This window comes from Dendrobium catenatum, unplaced genomic scaffold, assembly GCF_001605985.2.
Source record: "Dendrobium catenatum unplaced genomic scaffold, ASM160598v2 fragScaff_scaffold_1644, whole genome shotgun sequence".
Classification (NCBI taxonomy): domain Eukaryota; kingdom Viridiplantae; phylum Streptophyta; class Magnoliopsida; order Asparagales; family Orchidaceae; genus Dendrobium; species Dendrobium catenatum.
This window is the reverse complement of record NW_021320106.1, coordinates 983,161-1,006,827: the sequence shown is the minus strand read 5'-3', so window position 1 is coordinate 1,006,827 and position 23,667 is coordinate 983,161. Positions and strand designations below refer to the sequence as shown.

Here is a 23,667-nt window from a genome sequence, read left to right as displayed (position 1 = left end):
TTAATTACAATAAAGAAAAGGCATATACTGGAAACCACCAAACACTAATAAAATAAAGAGTACTTATCTATAAAATTATTTCATTTAAAAAAAATAAAAAATTAAAAGCATTGAAGCTCATATTTATAGACATTACAAGACCTTTAGTTAAACACTTTTGAAGGAAAAAAGTGGAGGAAAAAGGAGTAGCATTGCCATTAAGGAGACTATATTCCAACAACCTATTTTTAATACATAATTAATATCTAACTATATCATTTTCGACCATATACATTTGAAATGAAAAATAAAACTTAAATTATTGATACGTTACCAAAAATCACATTAGCTATCAAATCTCGATGAATATTTAAATTATAAACCATCAAAATTTAATTTGCGATCATCTGAACGCCGATCTAAGCAAACTTATAGTCAAAATGAACGTTTCAACAAGACGAACACGATGACACCAAAACCGATCCAATTCGAGTTCAAAGGGACTCAAATCAAAAGACTGAAGCTTATTAAAAAGCTTAAAAGCATTAATTGGATGGCAAATTATTATCCAAATATGACATGCTTAAAGTCGAATTGAGCAGCTTGATGAGACGAATCCAACGAGCCCAAGATTACTCAATTCTAACATCATTAAGGCATTTAAATGCTTGATGAAAATTTTATGATCAAATGAATCACTATGAGCCATCCGATATAACACTCCAAACTTACCCTGGATCTTCTCCATATTTAATGAGCTTGTCACTCTAAAAAAATTATAAATAAACTCTCATTATTCACATAAGGGGGAGAAAAAAAAAGGAGAGAAGAAGGAAAAGCTCTCTAACATTTTCCAATCATCGCTATTGTCAACAACCAGAAGTTCTTCATGCCAACAACCACAAACTATTGCCACCAACGACCACTAGTTACTACCACCGATTACCATCGTTATCTCCAGAATATTATCAATTATTGATCACGATGTTGGATACATTTATCAGCTTGTGGACACTTAGTTTTCTAAAATTTCTCTCAAGAAGATTAAGTCCTATTGTTGGGTGTAAATATTAATTCGATCTTTGTACTCTTCCTCTTCTTCAACAATGAAGAGGGGAAGATCTTTCTATCACTTACTACATAGTGGATTTTACAATTGGGCTAGCCTCCGTGATTTTTTTTTATTTCTAGGTTTTCCATATCAAAAGTTCTCTGATCTTACTATTTTTATCTATTTGTGCTGAATCTTTGCACACTGCTAAGTCATGAAATATAAACTCTACAGACTCAAATTTTCTAGCACACAAAAATTATTTTTAAAATGTTAAAACTATATGCTCTTTATCGGGCTTTTGTAATTAGGTATTTTCTTTGATCTTTTTCTCGAGCTTTAATCTTAGCTCTTGCAATCAATTTTTTTTTTTTTTTAAATTATTTTTATCCATATTGATGTGCTGCATCACGGTTGGTTTAACTTTTTTTTTTTTTGGGAAAATTAGGGACCGTAGTCCAAATATTGCATTAACTGTAAAAGAAAACTGTAAATATTGACATCCACCACAACCTTCCAGTAGATGTCAACAAAAACCAAACAGCTCCAGCTGCTGAACAGAACAAAACAAGAACTATACCAAAAAGAAAATCTGCCTAACAAAACAAAATGGCAGAAGTGAAAAGGGGAGAGGCCCCACAAAATACATCAGCTTAATCTGATAAAAAATAGGCTTTGTACTCCCGAAAAAACTCCTAGGTCAAAGAAAACCTGGACTCAGAATAATTAAAAGAACGATCGAAGCAGCTATTCCCTGGTTGCCCCATAGGCCATCCAAGGAAAAAAGGGAGTTCATCATTGTCCAGGAAGACCAGAAAATGATAACAGGTGACATCCGGTCTGTAGAGTAAATGATAGCAGGTGACATCCGATCTGTAAAACAAGCATCGACTGCAGCAGCAAGTGTCCCAATGCCAATGCCACCACCAGAAAACAGAGCAACTAATTCGTAAATCTCCGCAGAATTTCATCATCACACCATTTAGAAATTTTACATAAAATGGCATTCTTAATCTTGATTTTAGTAGTCGAAACACTAGAGGCAGAGGAAGCAAACCTCCTCTCATTCCTTTCTCGCCAAGTATAGTAAACAGTGCAACATATGGTGATGAAGAGGATGTATTTGTGCTGGGAAGATAGGGTGGGGTGGTCATTAACCCAGTCGAATGTCTGCAGCAGGTTTGGTCTAAAGTAAAAAGAAGCAACCTCCGGAATGAGCGTGATGATGATAGAGTGAGTATAATTGCAAACGAAAAAAAAATGATTAACACTCTCAGCACCAGCAGAACAAGCTTTAATCTTAGATCTTGCAATCAATTTTTTTTTTTTAATTATTTTTATCCATATGATGTGCTGCATCACGGTTGGTTTAACTTTGAAAGTTGTCAAATAGATCTCCAAAATGATTTTGTAAAATTGAAGAAAAAATATATAGGTTTGAACTTCTCCTTTAACCCACAACCACTATTTTTCAAGTGAACGCTAAGATGAAAAGAAGTGATTTGAATTCTATATATTATGAAAATCAAATATTCACCAACTTTGAAGACCTTAGACCCATGTATGAAAATCAAATTTATTATTAAATAATCAGATTATTTTGATTTTTTCTAAAATATCGTGATCATTTATTATTATTATTATTATTATTATTAACAAAAGGATGGGAGGACCAAATCAAGAGTCCGCGGCCTGTCCGTTGCAGCGCTTGAGCGGTCGCCCTCGCTGAAAGATTTGTTATTTTCTGTTCTAGAACACCGGTGCAGAAATCTCAACCGTTACGATTAGGAGGCTATTACCAATGGTATAAGAATCGGGGGAGAGTGGGAGAAAGCGCGACAGGGTTAGATTGACAACAATTGATTCCCTTTCTCGATCACGGCGTATCTATTCTTCTCATCTTTCAAAAATTCTTCGCTCATCATCTTTCCTTTTTGATATATTTTCTTTATAGCACAGAATTCCTCTCTCGTCGGCGAAATCCCGGCTCGGGAAATACCTAATTTATCTCTTTTGGAAGAAATCCCCGGCTTCAGCCATTGTTTCCTTTATTATCTCTCAAAATCTGTCCCTTGCTTTAGTTTTTTGACTAGAGTATAATTATATATCGTGTCGGGCCGGATTGGTGACGAAATTTGATGGAGGAGACGGGGCAGCTTAAGCGCGCGATGATAGATGCTGCGGCTGGGGCCATTTCCGGGGCAATCTCGCGAACGCTAACTTCGCCTCTTGACGTCATCAAAATCAGGTTTCAGGTTGGGCTTCTTGTCCTGATTTGTTGAGTTTGGTTTGATTTTGTTGTTTTGGAGTGAAGATGGAAGCTTTGGAGAGAGAAATTTTAATTTTGTATTTATTGGTATTATTTACTATGGGAAGGATGAATGCTTCGGATTAATAGAGCGTAGAATTAGGTTAATGGTGTGTTTTGTTATTAATGCGGTGCTATTATAGGCAAAATGTTCGCTTTTAGATTCTGGAAAATTTCTCAATTATGAAATGAAGATCGCATGAGTTCATTTGACCAGAAAGAGCTCATTTGATAGGTTTTCTGAAGGCTAAGAAAAATCTGGATGTTTTTTGCTTGGCTACGCTGGCATGACCACAGCACTGATGATCCAGGCCGTGTTTACTGGCATGCGTTTGCAGCTTCTCTTCTCATGCTGTCATTGGTTTCCTAGCACTTGTGCCAAACTAAACCTATTTGCCTGCTGATCAACATTGTTTTGATAGAGGCCTGAAGTCAAATCCTTTTTGACATTAGGAGACTTTCCTTGAAGTTTTGATTTCAAGCTGATGATCTTTAATGAAGTTATGTTCAACATTTTAACTAAGCTTTTTAGGGATGTAGTGACATTAAAGCTTACTTTGAGGAAGGCTTGGGGGTATGATTAGAGGGTTGATGGATACTAGACATGACACTTTATATAGAAGAGCAAAGATATTTGATGGGATGTTTAATTCATTCCATGAATGCAAAGGAACTGATCTATTGGGGCTCCCTTGATCTTTAGGTTGAAAGAAAAGTTTATACATTTAACTGAGAGAGATAGAAGGAGAGATGTAGAGCGAAATGAATATGTTGTTTGTGCTATAATTGGTGATTGTTGTTATTTTCATGTTCTTTTCTTTTTTAATTCTTGATGTTATGGTTGGAATCAATAATGAGCTTTATTATTGTTATTTGTGTTTGGCTTTATGAGTTTTCACATTTCATTCATTTCTGTTGAGTTTTATCTTAGTTGTTAAATCTATTTTTTGCAAATCATTCCTATAATATAATCATTCATAATATTACTGTATATTTGTCTTAATAATCTCATTTAGTTATCCTCACCTTAGTAATGATATTTTTACTTCCAACACTTCAATCCATAGAATATTGACAATCTAATTAAATTTTTATTAAATTTACCTTTTAATTTTCCACAATATCATCTTATCGCTTAATACTTCCAAGTCATTTCTCTATTTTAATCACCCTGGTTTAACTCCAAAAGTTATACTCACATCTCTATTATCAATTTTTTGTAGAATAGTTTCAAAATACTCAAACCTATCACGCTAAAATATTATTTTTCCTTCTAATGATAATAATAATTACAACAACAACAACAACAACATCAAGCCTTTATCCCACTACGTGGGGTCGGCTACATGAATCCTTTTTCTCCATTGTGTCCAATTTTAACATAGAAAAAAAAAATAATTGTTAATATTATCAATAAAATTTCAAAATGAAATGACTATAAAATTGTCTAGGAAATGGCTTTTTGCCAAAATCCTTCTAGTTATGTTGGAATCTAACCTTTTTTCTCGTATCCATTCTCATTTTATTTCTAGCTTCCTATTTAAAACCTTTTTGTTAGTAGGCTGCCCCATGTCATGCTACATCAAATCAGGCCACCTACTAGAATGCTCGTTTCTTGTGATAATGATTTAGTCATATAATCAATAAAGATATCTAATTGTCCATCTTAGAAATCAAAATTGTGAACGGCACTGTACAGTGATCACATTGCCACCACATTCCTTGTGTTTCATGTGAATGTAAGTTTTGGTACTGGCAAACAAAGTTCAGCTATGATTTTGTGTTTTAAACCTTTTTGAGTTCTGAATAATTTTTGCTTAGCTTTTCCAATTTGATTCTGATGAAGGGCATGAATTCAATGACAAGGAATGATCTTGTACTGATTGTTTAAAAAGGAATTGTTTCTCATGGAAGTCATGTAGAATGCCTTTTTTTTATGACAATGGTTTATAATTGATTGTTCTTACCGGCATTTTATTCAAGTATGTTTTCTTTCAGTTCTTGATAATGTATTATGGTGCTCAATTTATCTCACATTAGATTAAGGATATCTTCTATAACTGCTAACTTGCAGGTACAGTTGGAGCCTACTTCATGGGTTTTACTCCGACGGGAGATGTCTAAGCCTGCAAAATATACTGGAATCATGCAAGCTAGCAAAGACATTTTTCGAGAGGAAGGTTTACCGGTTAGTCTCGAATGCCTAGATGAAAAGGGTTATAAGTACTGTTTCTCAGTGTAGGAGTATGTTAATTGTTAATGTTCTATATGGTGTCAATCTAAATCAAGGCATGTGCAGGAGTATGTGCAGAGGAAAAATGTTGTTAAGTGTTGTATACCATAATAGGGTGAAATTCATAGCATGAATGCCAATCAGTGGATACTATTCTACTAGAAATTCATACATAATTTTAACCATTTTTTGTGCTATATTTGGACGCGAGGGTTTACAATTTCTTGTGTTTAGATGGTTGAATATTAAGTTGAAAACCTTTAACGGGTTTTCTAGAATATTTGGATGGAGAATATTGGGAGTGTGGACGGTCCATTTTATAGCGTTTAACAAATTTCCTTAGTTTAAAGGGGTATCATGGATCAGGATTTTATTCATTAAACTTTTGGCTGGCTTAAATTTATGAAACTAAATCCCCTACAATTCCTCTAAATGCATTAACCCTTGTATTTCTATTCATATTCTAGAAGATAATTATACTATTTTTTTTTCCATCTTCTCTCATATTTGTTCCTGCTTTGTTGTGTGAAAGCATACAGTAAACAAGAATTTAGATCTGCAACCTGAACAAGTTGCTCCAATTTAGTTTGGTAATATTTGGTAAAGAACTTATCCTAGTGAGACAATAGGTGTTGAATTAAACTTCTCTCTTTTCTTGCACCTTAACCAACTTTTGGATCATATAATGCAACTGTATATCAACTTTTTAGAATTCCCAGAGTTTTGATTTTAAATGAAAAACAAGCGTCAAACATTTTCATGCTTCCAAACTTTATTTGTAGTATATATGAGTGAATAACTTCTTCACCTTTTAGAATACTTCGGCTTAGGATAGAACTACTGTATTCCCTTCGGGATTAATCAACTTTCTGATCAGATAGTAACACCATCAACTAGTTAGATGTTCCATAGCTTTAATGTGATTGCATGATTTTCTATTTATGTAGTTTCTTTCTGGGTTTTCCTTTCTATTGATACTGATTTTCATTTAAGAGTATTGTGATTTCTTCTCTAAGTTCATATTTCTCTTGGTGTAGGGTTTTTGGAGAGGAAATGTTCCAGCTTTGCTAATGTATATGCCTTATACTGCCATACAGTTCACTGTTTTACATAAGCTGAAAACACTTGCATCTGGTTCATCCAAGACAGGTTTGTACCGAAGATAAAGATTTATATTTTTGGTTAATTTCCTTATATTTTTTTATCATACAAAATTGCTTAGCAATTATTGTTCAACCTGCGTAGAAGTTACGTGAGCAGCTTTATTGGCTAGAGGGTTCACTTTTATTGAAATACTTATATTATATTATTATGTTACCACTGTCCTTGGATAATTTAACTCAACATATAATTATGTTTTTCAGCGACCCTTGGTATATGAAGTGAGGACACAGAAATGGAATATGGGCATGATTGTATAGAAAATATTCAATAGTAGAGAACATGACATACCTATGAAATACTTATTTTATTTATTTGCATACATAAGATATTTACATACCTACATAGAAAAATTCATTCATGCAATCATTCACAAATTCATGCGCATTTTATGAATTTTTAAGCACTCCAAAGGTTGAACAAGTTAAGATAAAATTCATAAACTATATTTGGGACCAAAGAACCACTAATTTTGTAAATTTATAGTTAAAATCACCATCTCATCATATTGATTCCAATGACATTATAGTTTCCTAATATGGACGATTGCAAGCCTTGAATTGCACGAATAGGGGTCAAGTTTGAAATTAACCTAGGTTGATTGTGACTAGATGCCCCTCAGAGAAGTTTGGGTTGCCCCTTGGAATGGAGGTTTTTGTCTCCACCACCTCTTCTATCGATCGTGGAGCTATACGACCAAACTCGACCCTTTCTATTGAGCAATGCTATGGTGGTATCTAATCGTCTAGGATTTCATTTAATTTCACAAAATTTATTTGCACTAAGGGGCTGTTTGATTGCCTGAAAATAAAATGCAATGTAAATTAAATGTAGTGCATTCCGAATACTTTGAGACTGTTTGGTTGTCTGCAAAATAAACGCAAGAGAATTGTTTCCCTTGTTTGGTTAGGTAGAACCAGAGTAAAGTAAAAGCGGTTTTTTTGTAATAATTTATTTTGGCACCTCTAATTTGAGCCTAAGCTTAACTAATTAATTATGATGACTAAGACTTCATTTGGGACGACTTTCTTATTGCTTCTTAAAACAGCTTTTCAGTTTAAAATTTTTAATTTTTACGTTTACACTGAAAAATTGCTTTAAGAAGCATTAAAAAAATCATCCAAAACAAAATTTAAGTCTTCATTTGGGACAACTTTCTTATTGCTTTCTAAAACAACTTCTTAGTAAATAAAATTTTGTTTAAAAAATTTTTGTATCAAAAAATTACTTTAAGAAGCAGTAAGAAAGCCATCAGAAACAAAAACTAAGGCTTCGTTTCGTACTACTTTTCAACCGCTTCATAAAGCAGTTTTTTAGTGCAAAAGTTTTAATATTTATACTAAAAAACTGTTTTAAGAAGAAGTAAGAAAACCACCCCAAAAGAAGCCAAAATCCAAACTCTACTTGGAGCTTACCTCAAGTATTAAACCGAAGCAAGCTTAGGACAATAGTCCACTATAGGTTTGTGTTGAAGAAAACTTATGGTGGCTTCCTCTGCACAAAATGCCAAACATTAAATATTTAACTCTAGTGGACATAAAGTATTGAAATTAAATCATAAATAGAGCCCAAAGGTTACTACAATCAGAAGATAACAAGAGAATAATACAACTTAAATCACCCTCAATAATCTTAACAAAAATTTACAAAATGCTTTGAAGCATAATAAGAACACATAGATATGTCACACTAACGATCAAGCTTATACTACAACAATGGCTCCAGCTTACCAATCCAATCCATTGCATATACTCCAATGCTGCATGCAGTCAATTGTGATGCGAAATGTGCATATCTTCCACTGAAAATCAAAAGGATAAGTTTGTTAGCAAACAAGTAGGGTGAATAGGACAAGCGTTGATGATTATGATACATTCTTCCTAACTTGAATGAACAATTTATTTAGCAACTCATGCATTCAATAATTGACAAATACAAGCAAAAAGGAAGGAGCAATAATGTAATCAGACCTACTAAAATTACTACAACAATAGTAGGCCTGTACGAGGTCTCTGTATTAGCTTAAACAGTTGCTGATAAAATTAGAAAATTTTTTATTCTTATAAATAGGACTTTGAAACCAACAACTATCATATGATATCTAACAGAATCCTTATTATATTAGCTGTTATATTTCCAACTTCTCTTTGTTAAAGTTTCAACAAGTAAATACCAGCAAGTTATATAGAATTCCAAAATATTGCAAAGCCATAAAATTTTCTTCTAACATGTGCTCATTGAAACCGTGAATAATCATCAAAATACCCCTGCATATTTTTATAAAGGTAGAGAAAATTCATCAATGAACTGCTTCTCACTTCAAAATCAACTACCTTATAAAGGCATAATCCAACTAAAAATCAAAAGATCAAAATACATCTTCTATATATCCACTACTGAAAAGAGAAGATATTTTTCGATCAGAATCTTCTTATAAAAAAAATTCAACAAGAAGTTTATATTTTGGAGAGAAAACTCATCAATGAACTGATTCTCACATCAAAAACAACTAGCAAATGATGACATAACCTAGCCGAAAGTCAAACTATCTACTGTTGAAAAGAGAATATGTTTTTAGGATCAAAAGCTTCTTATAAAAAAAAATCAACAAAGTTGGAGCATTTCAACAAACAGTTCATATGTCGGACAAAAAATTCACCAATGAAATGATTTTCACTTCAAGAACAGCGAAAAGATGATGGTATAACCTAACTAAAAATCAAAAGATCAAAATACAACCTCTATCTGCAATTAAAAAGAGAATAAATGATATTTTTGGAACAAAAGCTTCAAATTTCCCCCTTACTCGAGCTCTCAAGATATCAAATCACTCGTCTAAGCAAAAATTAAGCACATACCTTTATGATCGTGCCATGAAGTAAGTGATGGAGATGATTTGCTTCAAAAATTGTTACTTCCAGAACTCCAAGGTTAAGTGATGGAGACGAGCAGGTTATCTCATTTATCGAAGAGGTTTTTCACTTCTTTGCCCTTTATGATCTTTCCCATTTTCGAAGCCTCTGGGGCCGCAATTTGAGTATTTGTGCTTCGTCTTGCAGACGCTCGAAGCCAGAAGACCGAACAAATCTGTTGGCCAGGAGAATCTCACCGCTCTGGAACTCATTGGTGTCGATTGCCCAAGACTTCTCTCGGAGATCTTCGTAGTGCTTTCTGATCTTTTGTGCGGGGTTTTAGATGCCCGTGTTTGGACGCACAATGGCAGGATGGCAGCCGTCCTTTTTGTTTCCAACAATGAATCCGGCGAGTCAATCGATGACGAGCCACACAGAATCTCCAACATTCAGTCACGTCTCCGTAACATCCTCCAAGGTCAGACCAACATTACCTCCATGGTTGTCACTAACACAGAGTGCCGATTCCATCAAATGATGTTTGCCGACCGAGACTTCGAGATGGCTTCCTCCTCGCTTGACTCCATCAAATATTTCACGCGAAAGGATTTCTAACACGCTCAATTTTAGCAGGTTTCCAAGTCGCATGAAATGACCTCTGTAATACACCGCTGATCCTTCGAAGGAATTCCTTACTTTTTCGCTCAAAACCATCCAAACGACGTAATTTATGAAATGTGTGTAAATAAATTACTTTACCCTCCTAATTCTGCATACCGAACAACCCCTAAATAAAAGACCCTAGATTTCTTATAGCTCTATAGGCAAGCTCTTTGGGATGTTCAATTCCTCGTGATGAGACATATTTTAATATAAAGATAGTGGCTTCGCATAACCATTTTGTTTAGCCTTAAAATTGACTTCTAAATCTTTTTTGCAATTATTCTCATCAATCTAACTGTCAAAAAATTTGACCCGCAATCTATAATGGTTTTGTGATGCTGAGAAATTCTAAATGTTATATGAAGTTCGTTGATCATAGACTTCATTGGTAGTGGTCACCCACCTCTTGTTGGTTGCCTAACCCAACCCTAGCCTTGTCGAGTTGTTGGGATTTATTTAGGGTGGTGGGATCACCCTGCCATTTTGTTATTACGAACGGGCTCGATCTTGGGTACATTACTATAAGGATTAGTGTAACCCCATCAAAATCTATATATGCCTTGGTTCTCATATTTCAAATGTGGAATGTCCAATTTGTTAAGAGTTTTATAATTTTGATTGCTTCTCAATCCACCGATTGATCGTTCTATAGCTCCTAAATTTCCTTCTTTTGATAGTTTAAAGATTTTGTATGTGCCATCAACATCCATTGTATAGTACCATACCCCTTCACACCTTATTTGTGAGAGTTTGTCCCCATCTCCTTAAGTCTATAATGCTGGCGTTTCTGAAATCTCTTTAGACTACCGACTTCTAGTCTGTTAATCTATTCCCCTTTTGTCTAAAAAAATGGTCGTCTCGACCACCCATAGCTAATCTCAATTTTAGTTATTTAATCTATCCCCCTCTATCTAGGGGGATCATTGTCTTGATCACCTCAGCTCGTTCATTTCAATTGTACAACCCTCCCCCTAGTTCCAGAAGAAGGGTTGTTCTAGCTTTAATTGTTCGTCCTCTCCTGGTTATTTAGTCCACCACCCTTTATTAAGAAAAAGATTTATCTTGATTTCCTATGATTGGCTATCAACTCCTGATAGTTTAGTTGACCTCTTATTCAAGAAAAGGATTGTCTTTATCATATCTTGTTACTTGCCAACTCTTGATCTTTTAATCCACCTCTTCTTTAAGGAGAGGGCTATCTTGATGGCCTATATTGCCTACCATCTTTGAGCTATTCAATTTCTTCTTTTAGGAGAGAGATTATCCCGAACACTTTTAGTTATCTACCAACTCCGAGTCACTTAGTCTCTTTTTTATTCCATGAGAGGGACTGTCTAGATCATCTTTCATCATTATTCATAGTGGCACCTTTAAATTCCCTTCACCACCTCTACAGGAGGCATCCATGACCTTCTTGAGCCACCTCATTGCTACTTATAGGTTGTCATTTGCACCGAAACTAGAGAATCAATATAACTATCTTTAATGGCATCCATGACTTTTTTGCCACATCATGGCCTTTAAGTCATATTATCTCCACATATAGATCGAGGATCATTTCAGCTATCCACAATAGCCCCATCAACCATTCATTGCCACTCCATTTGTCACTTATATGTCATATTGCTTTCATCTTCTGGAGGAGGATTGTTTGAACACTTAAACTCATTATGTCATGAATAAAGATTTTTGCAGTATCCTAATTTTACTTTAATTTTATTGGCTCCTTCTCCAAGTTTAGTGAAGGGTGATGGCTCATTGTAACTCATATCCACTGCTTGTGGAAGTTGTTTTAATTGTATAAGTGATGTAGGACTAAATGCGTATGTTGATGTTTTGCCTTTTGAAATTATATGTCTTTGAAAAAGTTAGAGCAATTAGTCAACTTCCTTGATTTAAACGGTGATTGAAAACAATAAAGTAATGATTTAGATCAAGCAATAGATTACACAACAAAGATTCAGAATACAAAAATAGTCAATCAAATTAGAATTTGCGTAATGCGGGGCTTTCTACATAAATCCTTAAATTAATATTCAGAATAGTCACTATGTAAAATCCCTCACTCAACTCTTTGATGATTAGTGAAAGCGAAGAAAGCTTACATAATTAGAATTCGGAAGAAAGTCGTCACTGAATGGGAGGGTGTTGTTGGTAGATAGCGGTGGCGAGGGAGAAGAGGATTCTCTCTATGTAGTCTTTAACGGACTGGTCGTTCTCAAAGTCGATGTCGAAGAACAGAGACCGGAGGATGTCAATCAGCCCTTGATCGTCAAAAACAATGTCGTGGTCGTGTTCTGGATCAACTATATATGAGGGGATAACAAATTACAAGGTGCTGGAACTTCTGGACAACAAACGGGGACCTTCCGGACAGCAGGATAGCAAGGGGAACTTGCTGAAATTTCTGGACAGCCACCTCGTGTGGTTGAAATCCTTCCAAAATCTGAAATTTTAGTGGGGAGATTGGTTGGGGAATTAATTGGGAAGACCCACAAGGGAAAGGGAAGGAGGAAGGGGAGGCTATCTTAACTGGGGGTTTGATTTAGGGCACTTAAAACTTGCCAAACATAATTTGTTATTTATGGAATAAGGTGTCATGGCAAGTTTTCAAAGAGGAAAGGGGGAGGGGGTGGGCTGGTGGCTAGCATGGGGGAAGGGGCTTGATTGGGGATTTAATTGGAGGAGTTATTAGTTGCTAGATTTGAAAATTTAAATTAGGAAATGAGGTTTAAGTCAAATCCTATTTAAAATTCAGATTTGTATGATTTAAGGGGCTTTCCTAAAATAGGTTTTCTTATTGAGGAAATAAAGTTAAAATTCAAATTTGTTAACCTTCGTATAACACCCAAAAGAAGATGAAATCAACGACCAAAAAATATACCTCGTATCCCGTCGGATCCACGAACTCCGTTGAAAATTTCCCGCGAATCCTGCCGAGGTTACGCTGAGTCGGCGCCGCTCACGTCGTTTCTCCGCGATTTCTGCCCAAATCCCGCAGCCTCGATCGCACCCCGTTCGCCTCTATAAAACTAAGCCGAACCCACGACACTTCCCCATCTCGTCTCCAACTCCTCCCACGACACTCTCTGCTCTCCACGCATAAGCTCCGAACTCCTCCAGATCCCGTCGCCTTCTTCCTCTCTTCCATTCCCGACACTTCCCCATCTCGTCTCCCTCTCCGATCGACCTCCTTGCCCATCCGACCTCCCGTCGGCAGAGAGAGAGAGAGAGAGAGAGAGAGAGAGAGAGAGAGATAACATGATGGGCCGGCCTGTCCCGGCTAGGGTTAGGGATGGAGGAAGGGAGGGGACTTGTGGTCAGCTAGGGTTTGGAGATGGAGGGAGTTTCGGCCAGGGGAAAAGGAGAGATGGGACCGGCGGCTTGTAGGGTGGAGGGAGAAGGTGGCCGGCTGAGGGTTTGGGTGTTGGGGTTTGACTTAGAGGGAGAGGGGGAGATGGGTGCCGGTGGCTTGGAGGAGGGGAGGGAGGCCGGCGACTAGGGAAAGGGAGGGAGATAACCACGAGCCTGGACGCTTCCTGCTGCTGATAGGTAACGTGTTACCCTCACCTAAGGACTTCACCAAGGTTCTCACAAGAACTCTCAAAACTCACAGAGGAACAAATGTGTAGAAATTTCATACTAATCATCATTACCCTCTCTAAAGAAGAGGAGGGGTTATAAATAGCCAAATTACAATGGTAAGATAAAAGACAAACGTGCTCTTAAGGGTCACATACAACTACTCCCTCAAGTGAGGGTAAAAATGAAAAAACTGCGATAATAAATCAAATACGCATATAATAATAATAAACCTAATACAAAATGTAGCTCAAAAATAAAGTGGTGTGATCATGGCCGTAGATCGTCGGCCCCTTCTCTGGTAGACTCTTCGTGGTCGGATGTCTTCATCAATAAGGCCCTATAATATTTCATTTTTTTTGGTTTTTATGTATAGAATCTTGTGCACACTTCTCATTTTACTTTGCTACTATAATGGTGTGCAAGATATCATTTGTAGTTAAGGTTATTAGACTATCATTTTACCAAGCAACTGCTCACAGGCAAAAAGTTTAATATCCAAATTATGATATTGTCATTTACTTTATCAACCTTGTCACAATTTCAAAGTTGAAGCTAAAAGTTTTTCAATCTAAGTGATAAATTGATATTCATGATTATATTGCCTAGTATGAAATGTTTAACTATTTTGGAACTAGAAGTAATTGAATCCCAATAATACATTGATACTAATGCTATATTTGTAAGTGCATCATGTTTAAGATGGATGCAGGTGAAGTCCGTGAGTGAGAATTTAAAGTATGATGATATTGTCATTCACTTTATCAACCTTGTCACAATTTCAAAGTTGAAGCTAAAAGTTTTTCAATCTAAGTGATAAATCTATATTCATGATTATATTGCCTAGTATGAAATGTTTAACTATATTGGAACTAGAAGTAATTGAATCCCAATAATACATTGATACTAATGCTATATTTGTAAGTGCATCATGTTTAAAGATGGATGCAGGTGAAGTCCGTGAGTGAGAATTTAAAGTATGATTTATTTCATAAACTATGATATAGTGGCATAAATTTTCTTTAATTTGTAACTAATACATTTTAGTTTTGTGACCAAGTGGTCTGAAAATTATTAAAAATAGTGTTTGGCCTAACTTGTTGATCCTTTAGAAGCTATGATTCATATGAAGCGCTCTATTTGTCTAATTCTCTTAGCAATGGTTTACATGTATTCTTTAGTCTTGATATTATGATTTATAAATCATAACCAATAAATAGATAGGTTGATTCTAGTTCCCTATGATTTACTTGTCATTTCCTTAGCTCCATGAGTTGCAATTCTTTTATTCAGGCACCAAAACCATTTTGTAGTTTTATTTGAGTCTTTCATCGATCTTGATAACCAATGCCTTCATATTTTAGCTTTGAAATGTCATCATCATAAGAAAAAATTGAACTATCATTTACCCATCTTGCGATAGTTGCAAAAAATGGCCTATCTTCAAATTTAATGGTCAACCTGCATGAATATCCTTTTTTATTATTGCATTGTTAAAAACTCAATTTGTTGAATTTTTCTGTTAGTTATTGATGAATATTTCACCATTTTATTAAATATTGTTTAGTGGTTTCATAAAAAACTCTCTCTCAATTTAGTTGCATTGGGTCATGGAGTCACCTTTGAAGAATGCCCTATCACAACAAGATTAAAATTAAAATTCATTCATGGATTTGAATCAACATAACATCAAAAATCAACTTTTGTCAGTCAAGACTTAGCTAATCGACCAATAATCATGGTTTTAATTTGATTATGTCGAGAAGTAAACATGAGTCGGCTTGGATGTTAGGTGGACATTTCATATGTGAAACCCCTTAAATTAAAAAAAGAAGAAGCTAAACTCTTAAACATCGAGATACATTTTGATGTAATGATTGGAATTTTATTAAGAAACTTCAAAGTTAAACGTGCTCGTGTGGGAGCAATCCTGGGATGGGTGACCTCCTAGAAAGTTATACCGATGGGATAAAACTGCGAGACCATTAGACCAAAGCAAACAATATCTCGATAGTTAAGAGCTTAGACTGTTACAAAATGGTTCAGAGCAATACACCACACCGGTTAAAATATGTGAATTAAGTGTTATATTGAACAAAGTGTTGCGCCATAGGGGCCTCTTGAACCCTATATGGGACAAAATATTTCATGGCGGGAGCTACTACTTGAACTTGTATGGGTCATCTCTAGAATTATATTTGCTTAGTGGATGATTCTAAAATAAGAATATTGACAAGGATGTCAATTACTTAAGTGAGTGAGATTATAAAACCTCTTAAGTAAAAGAAAACTAAATTTCTGATCATTGAGATGTGTTTTGATGTAATTATTGGAATTTCACTAAGAAACTTCAAAGTTAAACGTGCTTGTGTTGGGGCAATCTTAGGATGAATGACCTTTTGAGAAGTTACACTAACGGGATGAAACTATGAGGCCATTAGACTAAAGCGGACAATACGTTGATATTCAAGAATGGGTTGTTACATCACATCACACCTTAACCCAATTGTGATGAAAAATTTGCAAGTTGTTTAATTCTAAATCAAGTTTAGATTAACTACATTAAATATGGATGCTTTAAATAAAAGACGGCAAATTTAGCGGGCACAATGATTAAAAGACAATATTTGCAAGAAATTAAATGAGGAGGAGAAAATTACAACCTTCTTTTATGCTTATTTTTGTTTGCAAGGTTAATAATGCCAATTTTGTGCTGCATAAAGAGCTGAAACATAAAATTGCTAATGTTAATAGAGTTATTAATTGGGTAATTGTTGTTAAACGTTCACTGAATTATCATGAGTGCATCTCTAATATGTTTATTGTTTGTGCTCTTTAAATTTGATTAAATTATTATTTGAAAATCAATTTTTGTGAGAGATGGATGAAGTATTATAGTGTATACCTAATGAAGGTAGATTAATCCTTGACAAGTTAAATGGACATTCTGATGGGATGGGCTATCAAATGATTCGTGGTTAGTTTGATAAAGAGATAGAAATATAATGAGAGAAGCTATTCTTATTTTATAATAGCATATGAACTTATAACAGTGGATACATATTTTACCGAATAAGAACATTTGATTTAGAAAATGAAGCACGAAATTACTTAGAGACTTTTTTACTATGAATGAAACAAAAACGTTTTGTAAAGGTTATAATATAATCATCATAGAAATTTAACCACACAACTTGAAGTAGCCACCATGAATGTATATCTATAAAGGAAACAATTAAAATAAAAAATTACATAATAATTTAATAGAAATTGAAACTTCAGAAGTTATTAATCTTCCAAGAGAGATTGCTTAAAGATGCAAGTTAGTATTATATGGTTGAAACAAACTTAGGTGGGATAATATGATTTGTTGTATTAAGAAGGTTGTTACAAAAGTTTAAGGAAGCTCTTCAAGTAAATCGTACACAAGTGAGGAGAGTGGTGGAGTCATGAGCTCAATGTTTGTTATGTGCATGGTCTCTTTTGCTTCAAAACATGAAGTGCAAAATGAAGCATCTCTTTTACTGAGTACAACCCTCATGGCTTGTATATCATATTTGCATACAGTATTCATTTAATTAATCTAATTTTAATGCCATGTAATAATTTTCAGCATATATTCAATAATAGTTTTTTTCAACATTTTGAAAGCTATATATATAAAGAATGAAATAATGAAAGTATACTTAAAATTAAGAATACTCTTAAGATTGAGAGATAGACCAACACAATGTGAGTCGAGAGAGTATGAAGATGAGGCATTAAGAAACATGCATAGGAAACATCGAGAATAATTCTCAAGAACAAATTTGTGGCGAGAAGTTACTAGTGCCAACAGTAAGAACTACCAAAAAGCATATAGGTAAATTAGGGGGCAAGAAAGTGTGAAGATGAGAACCATCAAGAGGCGATTAGAAGTAAATAGAGAACCAACAAGCAACAGCAATACTACTACAAGAACCAATGAGTAATGTTTTCTAGTTAGTGTGAAAGGTATTTAACTGAACCATGAGATTTGGACTAGGATTTCTCTTTGAGCTAATGCCAAGCATGCAACGCTACAAAGCAATGCAACAAAGTGGCATGGCATCAATGTTTTGCTGCAAGCTTACCCTTCATAGTCAAGGAATGCACATGGCTAGTTAATTTCTTCTCTTCACTCCTCAAGTGCGTTTTGAATAACAATGAATGAGTTATAAAAGGTTGCTGAGAAATTTACTTGTAAAGAGTGGCTAATGATAAGTCCTTAAGGTTTATTTTGGTCAAAGAAGCTACGAGTTTTATAAAAAGAATAGCAAGTAAAGTTATATTTTTGATGATTTAAATTTGTCAATGTGCTTAAGAGAAAATAAGATAATATAAAATAGCGAAGTTATATATATATATGAGATCTATAGACTTTGATCAAGTTAGATGTCTAGGATCTTATTTAAAGATAATACATCAAGGAAATAATGAATTACTATTTTAAGAAATTATTAAATAAGAATTTAAGGAATTTTCTTAAAAGCATAATGAATATAATAATATTAATATTGAAAAAGTTAAGTTGAGTGAGCTCAAAAGAATTAATAGTTAATAAAGCTTCAGGTATAGATGAGGTGCTTCTTGAAATTTGAGCAGACATAGGGGTGTAATTATAGTTTGGTTAATAAAATTTTTAATGTAATATTAACGAATATCGGAGTGTCAAATGATTGGAGAACTAACACTTTGGTATCAAAATTCTTGATCAAAGAGATATTTGTAATTGTGGAAATTATCAGATAATCAGATTTATAAGTTATAAAATGAAGTTATTGGGGAGACTAATGAAATATATGATTAGAATATCATTTTGGCATGAGAAAATTGATTTGTTTTGTGTAAAAAAGATCCATCATAAAGGTGGTTTTTGTACCAATGCTTTCATATATTTTTATTGATCTTTGAGAAGGTGTGTTATTATCTTGATAATTGATTTGATGCACATCAAGAAACATTTGTCTGTAAAATGTATATTAAAGTTATTGAAGGTATATATGATGAAGTGAATAACATAAGAATATTTATGGAAAAATCACAAAGTTTCCTTTAGACATTAGGATTACATTAAGGACCATTATTAAGTTTGCATACCTTTGTATTAGTTATAGTAAAATGCAGTACAATGTTGTATGACATTATAAATGGAAAATTTTTAATTGGTGAGATCTTGGTTAATATAAGTGAAAGTAAGAATAACGGAGGAAGAAGATAAGTGACTTCAAATTAGTAGAATAAAGGCTTGGGTATATCATGTACATTTTTACTAGGTGCAAATTGAGACAAGTTGATATTACTTGAAGATTTTAGTGATGTCTAGTTGTAATAAGCTTAAGTGTTTTGCATCTATTATAGAACAGAATGAGGATTTAGATGAGGATATAACTTCTAGAATTACGATTGAGTGGTTAAGATCCTTGAGAGGACTTTGCAATATTGGAATATCATTTGAAAAAGTAAACTTGACAAATTGTGTTAAGACTGGCTTTTTTTAAGAGGGGATTTACATAGCTAACACACAATTATATATTTATTTATCAAATACCTAAACTTTGATATTTTCTCAGCATTTTAGTGTTTCAATTATATCTAAATGTATGCTTTAATTAATGTATTTAATTTTAGAAAAGTTAATGTTAGTGATGTTTTTTATGTGATTTAAATATCTAGGTGTTATATAAGTCAATATCAAAATTTAGGTGTTAGATGTGTAAATACACAAGAAATGTGTGGTATGTATGTAAATCTCCTTTTTTTAATAGATCATGGCATTTGGTGATAAAAATTCATCTATGACCTAGTTGATTGTGGTGGAAATAAGAATGATAAGTTTAGTGTGTTGCAAAATTAGGAAAAATAAATTTAGAAATGATTGTATGATTATTGTAGTAGCACTCATTGAATGTATGATAATGGAAGTTAGGGTGTGGAAATGTACAATGGAAAGTGAAAGATGTACCAATAAAACAAGTGGACAAAATTAACGGGAAGGGAATGGGAAGGAGTTGACAAACTAGAAGTTTTGTAAAAAGACTTGGGTATAATAAGTTTAGCATCTCAAGTAACACTCAATAAAAATAAATGAAGATTAAGTATTTATAAAGCTTATCCCAAATAATTTGGGGTAAGGTTGATCATTATGATAGTTGAAGTAATGTGGGAATTAGTGATGTGGATGCATATGAAAGGTCTACATAAGGTTAGGGATTTTGATGTAAGTTATAAATAATAATAATAATAATTGAATCTATTAAGACTTTCATTTGGAAACCTAAATGAATTTTTTCTTTGGTTAATACCTTTAGCATCTACTTTTATTTGAAGATCATCATAAAAGCTCTTAAACTAGTCAGAATTTATGACTAGTTCTCATATCATAACCTAGATATAACATATGTGGCCTGGTTCATAGTATTTTGAAATATCAAAATGATTATTGATACTGTCATCTATCTCTTTCTTCTTGTGACGCAGTGCTCTTTTTTCCCCTTTTTTTTCAGATGATCATTTGCGGCTGAGTCCTTACTTGTCCTATGTGAGTGGCTCTCTAGCAGGATGTGCTGCAACAGTAGGATCATATCCCTTTGATCTTCTAAGAACAATTTTGGCATCACAGGGTGAGCCAAAGGTGTGTGCTTTTCATTCTTATAATAACTTCATGATTATATCTTATTACTTCAAATTAAATTGGTTTGTTTCTTTTCAATTTTTGTTTTCAAAAAATGATTTTCGGGACTATTTGAAACATTCACCTCATAGGAGTAAAATAAGAGCATGCTTGTGCTAAGGCAACCATGTATATTCATATCTCAGTTTATATGTTTTTTTTTTTGTACATTTCAAATTTTATTACAATCAAACTTGGCATTTTCCATCTTATACCTACAACAATCATATGTGAGATAATCCCTATTATGGTTTTACTGTCTTATTTAAATTCATGCATGTGTAAAGATGATATGCATAGTCTTATTAAATAAGACTGCCAAGAAGTTAAAAAAAAAAAAAACTTTGACATTATCCTTCAATGCAAGAAAAATGAATCTAAGAATTAAGGGTAGTTAGTTTTTTATTTATTATTATAATCTATTAGATAGTTATGAGGCCGTTTGAATTAAGTAGAAGGAAAAAAAAAGGTTCTTTAGCCTTGGATATATCACCTCTATGATATTTTGCCCCATTTTGCTCAAGACAGATCAATTGAAAAGTTTTTTAGAAATTGTCAATGACCTTAACGTTATTTTTAGTTAAAATGCTCTACTGTAATTGTTAGCTGGTATTGTTGGGAATAAAATTGCATTGCCGGCATCTTCAAGTTAATGAAGAAAATTGACTCGATTTTTTTATTGAAATGACATCACTATTGAGGAAGCTTGATCTATTGCAGATATATCCTAATATGAGATCTGCATTTTTACATATCGTGCAAACACGAGGTATTCGAGGATTGTATGCTGGATTATCCCCAACTCTTGTTGAGATCATTCCATATGCTGGCTTACAGTTTGGTACTTATGATACATTTAAACGCTGGATGATGGTAATTGCTCAACTCCCTCATGCCTTTTTTTATTTTATTAAGTATGTTTTATTAATTTTTATATCATCAAGATGTAATAAGCTTCTCTTTTGATTCCATCTAATTTTATGGATGGTCATGCATAGGGCTGCAAGCGAACCAAACGTTCGACGAGCTACTCATTGTTCGGTTCGATTAAAGTTTGTTTGTGATCGTTTAATTAATTAAACAAATAAACTTAAACAATATTTTAAATACTCAATCCTTAAATAAACAAGCTTGAACACTAATTCGTTCAACTCATTTATGTTCATGAACAAAATCATTTAAAGTTCGTGAACAAGCTCTACATTTAACTCGATTTGTGTTCGATTCAGAACTCTTGAATAAACTCGATAAAAACTCAATTAATATTTTATTATAAAATTGATAAATATACATAAAATAAATATTTTATATTTATTATAACATAATGATATAATTATTTTTAAATATTAAAATTTAAAGTAATTAAATATCATAATATATGCTAACTAAAAAAAATCATTAAATATATTCATGAACATGCTCGATGTAATTGTTTGTTTGGAGGCTTGATAAAGCTCATTTGTTAAGTTAATGAACATCTAGAAGTAGAGCTCGTTTATAGCTTGTTAAGGCTTGTTTGCTTAAAGCTCGATAAGCACTAAACGAACTAAACATGAACACTCATTAATTAAAAAATTTAAACAAACAAAACATGAACACAAACAATAAAGCTCGAATCAAACATGAACCAAACTTGAACAAGTTGATAATAAATGAACTCAAACATGAACACTCACATACTCGACTCGACTCGGTTCATTTGCAGCCCTAGTCATGCACATAAAGTTGCTGCATAAATATAAAAATTTCAAGTAAAGGAATCTTCTTAGAAACTTATTTTTGACAAACTATCCTAAAACTAATACGGATTTGTTGCAGACTTGGAACAGGTTCAGGCTTTCCAATGCTAGCTCGGCCAACCAAGGCGACTCTCTCTCAAGTTTTCAACTCTTTCTTTGCGGATTTGCAGCTGGAACAAGCGCAAAAGCTGTTTGTCATCCTCTTGATGTTGTAAAAAAGAGATTTCAGGTAACCGTGCTTCTCCAAAACATTCATACGACTTGGAAAATGATCTATCTACACTAGTAGGATTTACACAGTAGTAAGGGACCATTATTGATGGAGCTCTCTTCGAACGCACTGCAGATTGAGGGATTACAGAGAGATCTTAAGTATGGCGCAAGAGTAGAGAATAGCACATACAGGAACATGAACGATGCTCTTCGGCAAATTTTGCGAACGGAGGGATTTGCTGGACTCTACAAGGGAATCTACCCATCTCTGATAAAATCAGCTCCTGCTGGTGCAGTCACCTTTGTGGCATATGAATACATATCTGATTTTTTAGAATCTTTGATAACATAAAACATTTAGCTATTTCATACTATTAATTTTGGTGAAAATGATCAAAATGATTCTTTAATTCTTTATGAAAGATCAAAATGATCTCTAACTATATAAAATATTATTTTGGTCCTTCAAATCTTTATTTCATGATGGGACTATTTTGCTTCTTCTTGAAGGATCAGAATGATCATTTAATTTAGTTGGGGATCATTTTGATCTTTCATAAAGAGTCCAGGGATTATTTTGATCATTTTCTCATTAATTTTGTTACCAAAACATGATTCTTTTTTCCTACCGATTACTGTAACTTGGCTCCAATCCAGTTGAAGTTGCAACGGATCGGCCAGTGGAGAGCGCACAGATTTCTCTGAAACAAAGCCTTCATCACAGGAAAACCACTTATAGGTATAAACAGCTGCAGTGAAGCAATTTGTATATCTGAAATTTTGGAACTGGAACCAAAATTGTTAAATTTTTTTAGGCTTTTTCATCCTCCAAACAATTTTGCTGATTCTTAACGAAATAAGTTCACATTTGATAATTTTATGATTTTTGTAATTAGCAGAGCGGCTGTGGAAATTGTGGATTTTTTGCTGATGAGTTCAGAACTTCAGCTCTCTTTCACGTTGGAACATTTATTTTAAAGCAGTTTTGGTATTTTTTTCAATTGTTGCGTTATTTTGTCTCAGGTTATTCTTACTCTTTTCTTAAACAATTTTTTTATAAAAATTTCTTAAACTGAAATTTTTTATAGCTTAAAATTGCTTCAGAATGAAATAAATCGTTCTAAATGAAATCTAAGCCTTTATTTATTATGTTTATCTCCTAATTTGCCTTTTTTTTTTTACCAAACGTTTTTTA

General features: G+C 33.6%; 1 protein-coding gene across 1 annotated transcript; it reads left to right on the top strand.

Annotated features, from left to right (window-relative positions):
- Nucleotides 1-2,725: 2,725 nt before the first annotated feature.
- LOC110109446 (mitochondrial thiamine diphosphate carrier 2) lies at nucleotides 2,726-23,345 on the top strand. Its single transcript, XM_020840516.2, has 8 exons — nucleotides 2,726-2,873; nucleotides 2,990-3,285; nucleotides 5,413-5,526; nucleotides 6,609-6,720; nucleotides 20,354-20,481; nucleotides 21,241-21,393; nucleotides 22,339-22,488; nucleotides 22,606-23,345. The coding sequence occupies exons 2-8, from the start codon at nucleotides 3,169-3,171 to the stop codon at nucleotides 22,822-22,824; spliced, it is 993 nt and encodes a 330-aa protein (XP_020696175.1). The 5' UTR covers nucleotides 2,726-2,873; nucleotides 2,990-3,168; the 3' UTR covers nucleotides 22,825-23,345.
- The last annotated feature ends 322 nt before the right edge of the window (nucleotides 23,346-23,667 follow it).

Bases quoted from the DNA above. Each gene is read 5' to 3' on its own strand.
- LOC110109446 (XM_020840516.2), top strand. From the start codon at position 3,169: ATGGAGGAGACGGGGCAGCTTAAGCGCGCGATGATAGATGCTGCGGCT. The intron at 6,721-20,353 runs GTTTGTACCGAA...CTTTTTTTTCAG, and splicing joins ATCTGGTTCATCCAAGACAG to ATGATCATTTGCGGCTGAGT. The intron at 22,489-22,605 runs GTAACCGTGCTT...AACGCACTGCAG, and splicing joins TTGTAAAAAAGAGATTTCAG to ATTGAGGGATTACAGAGAGA.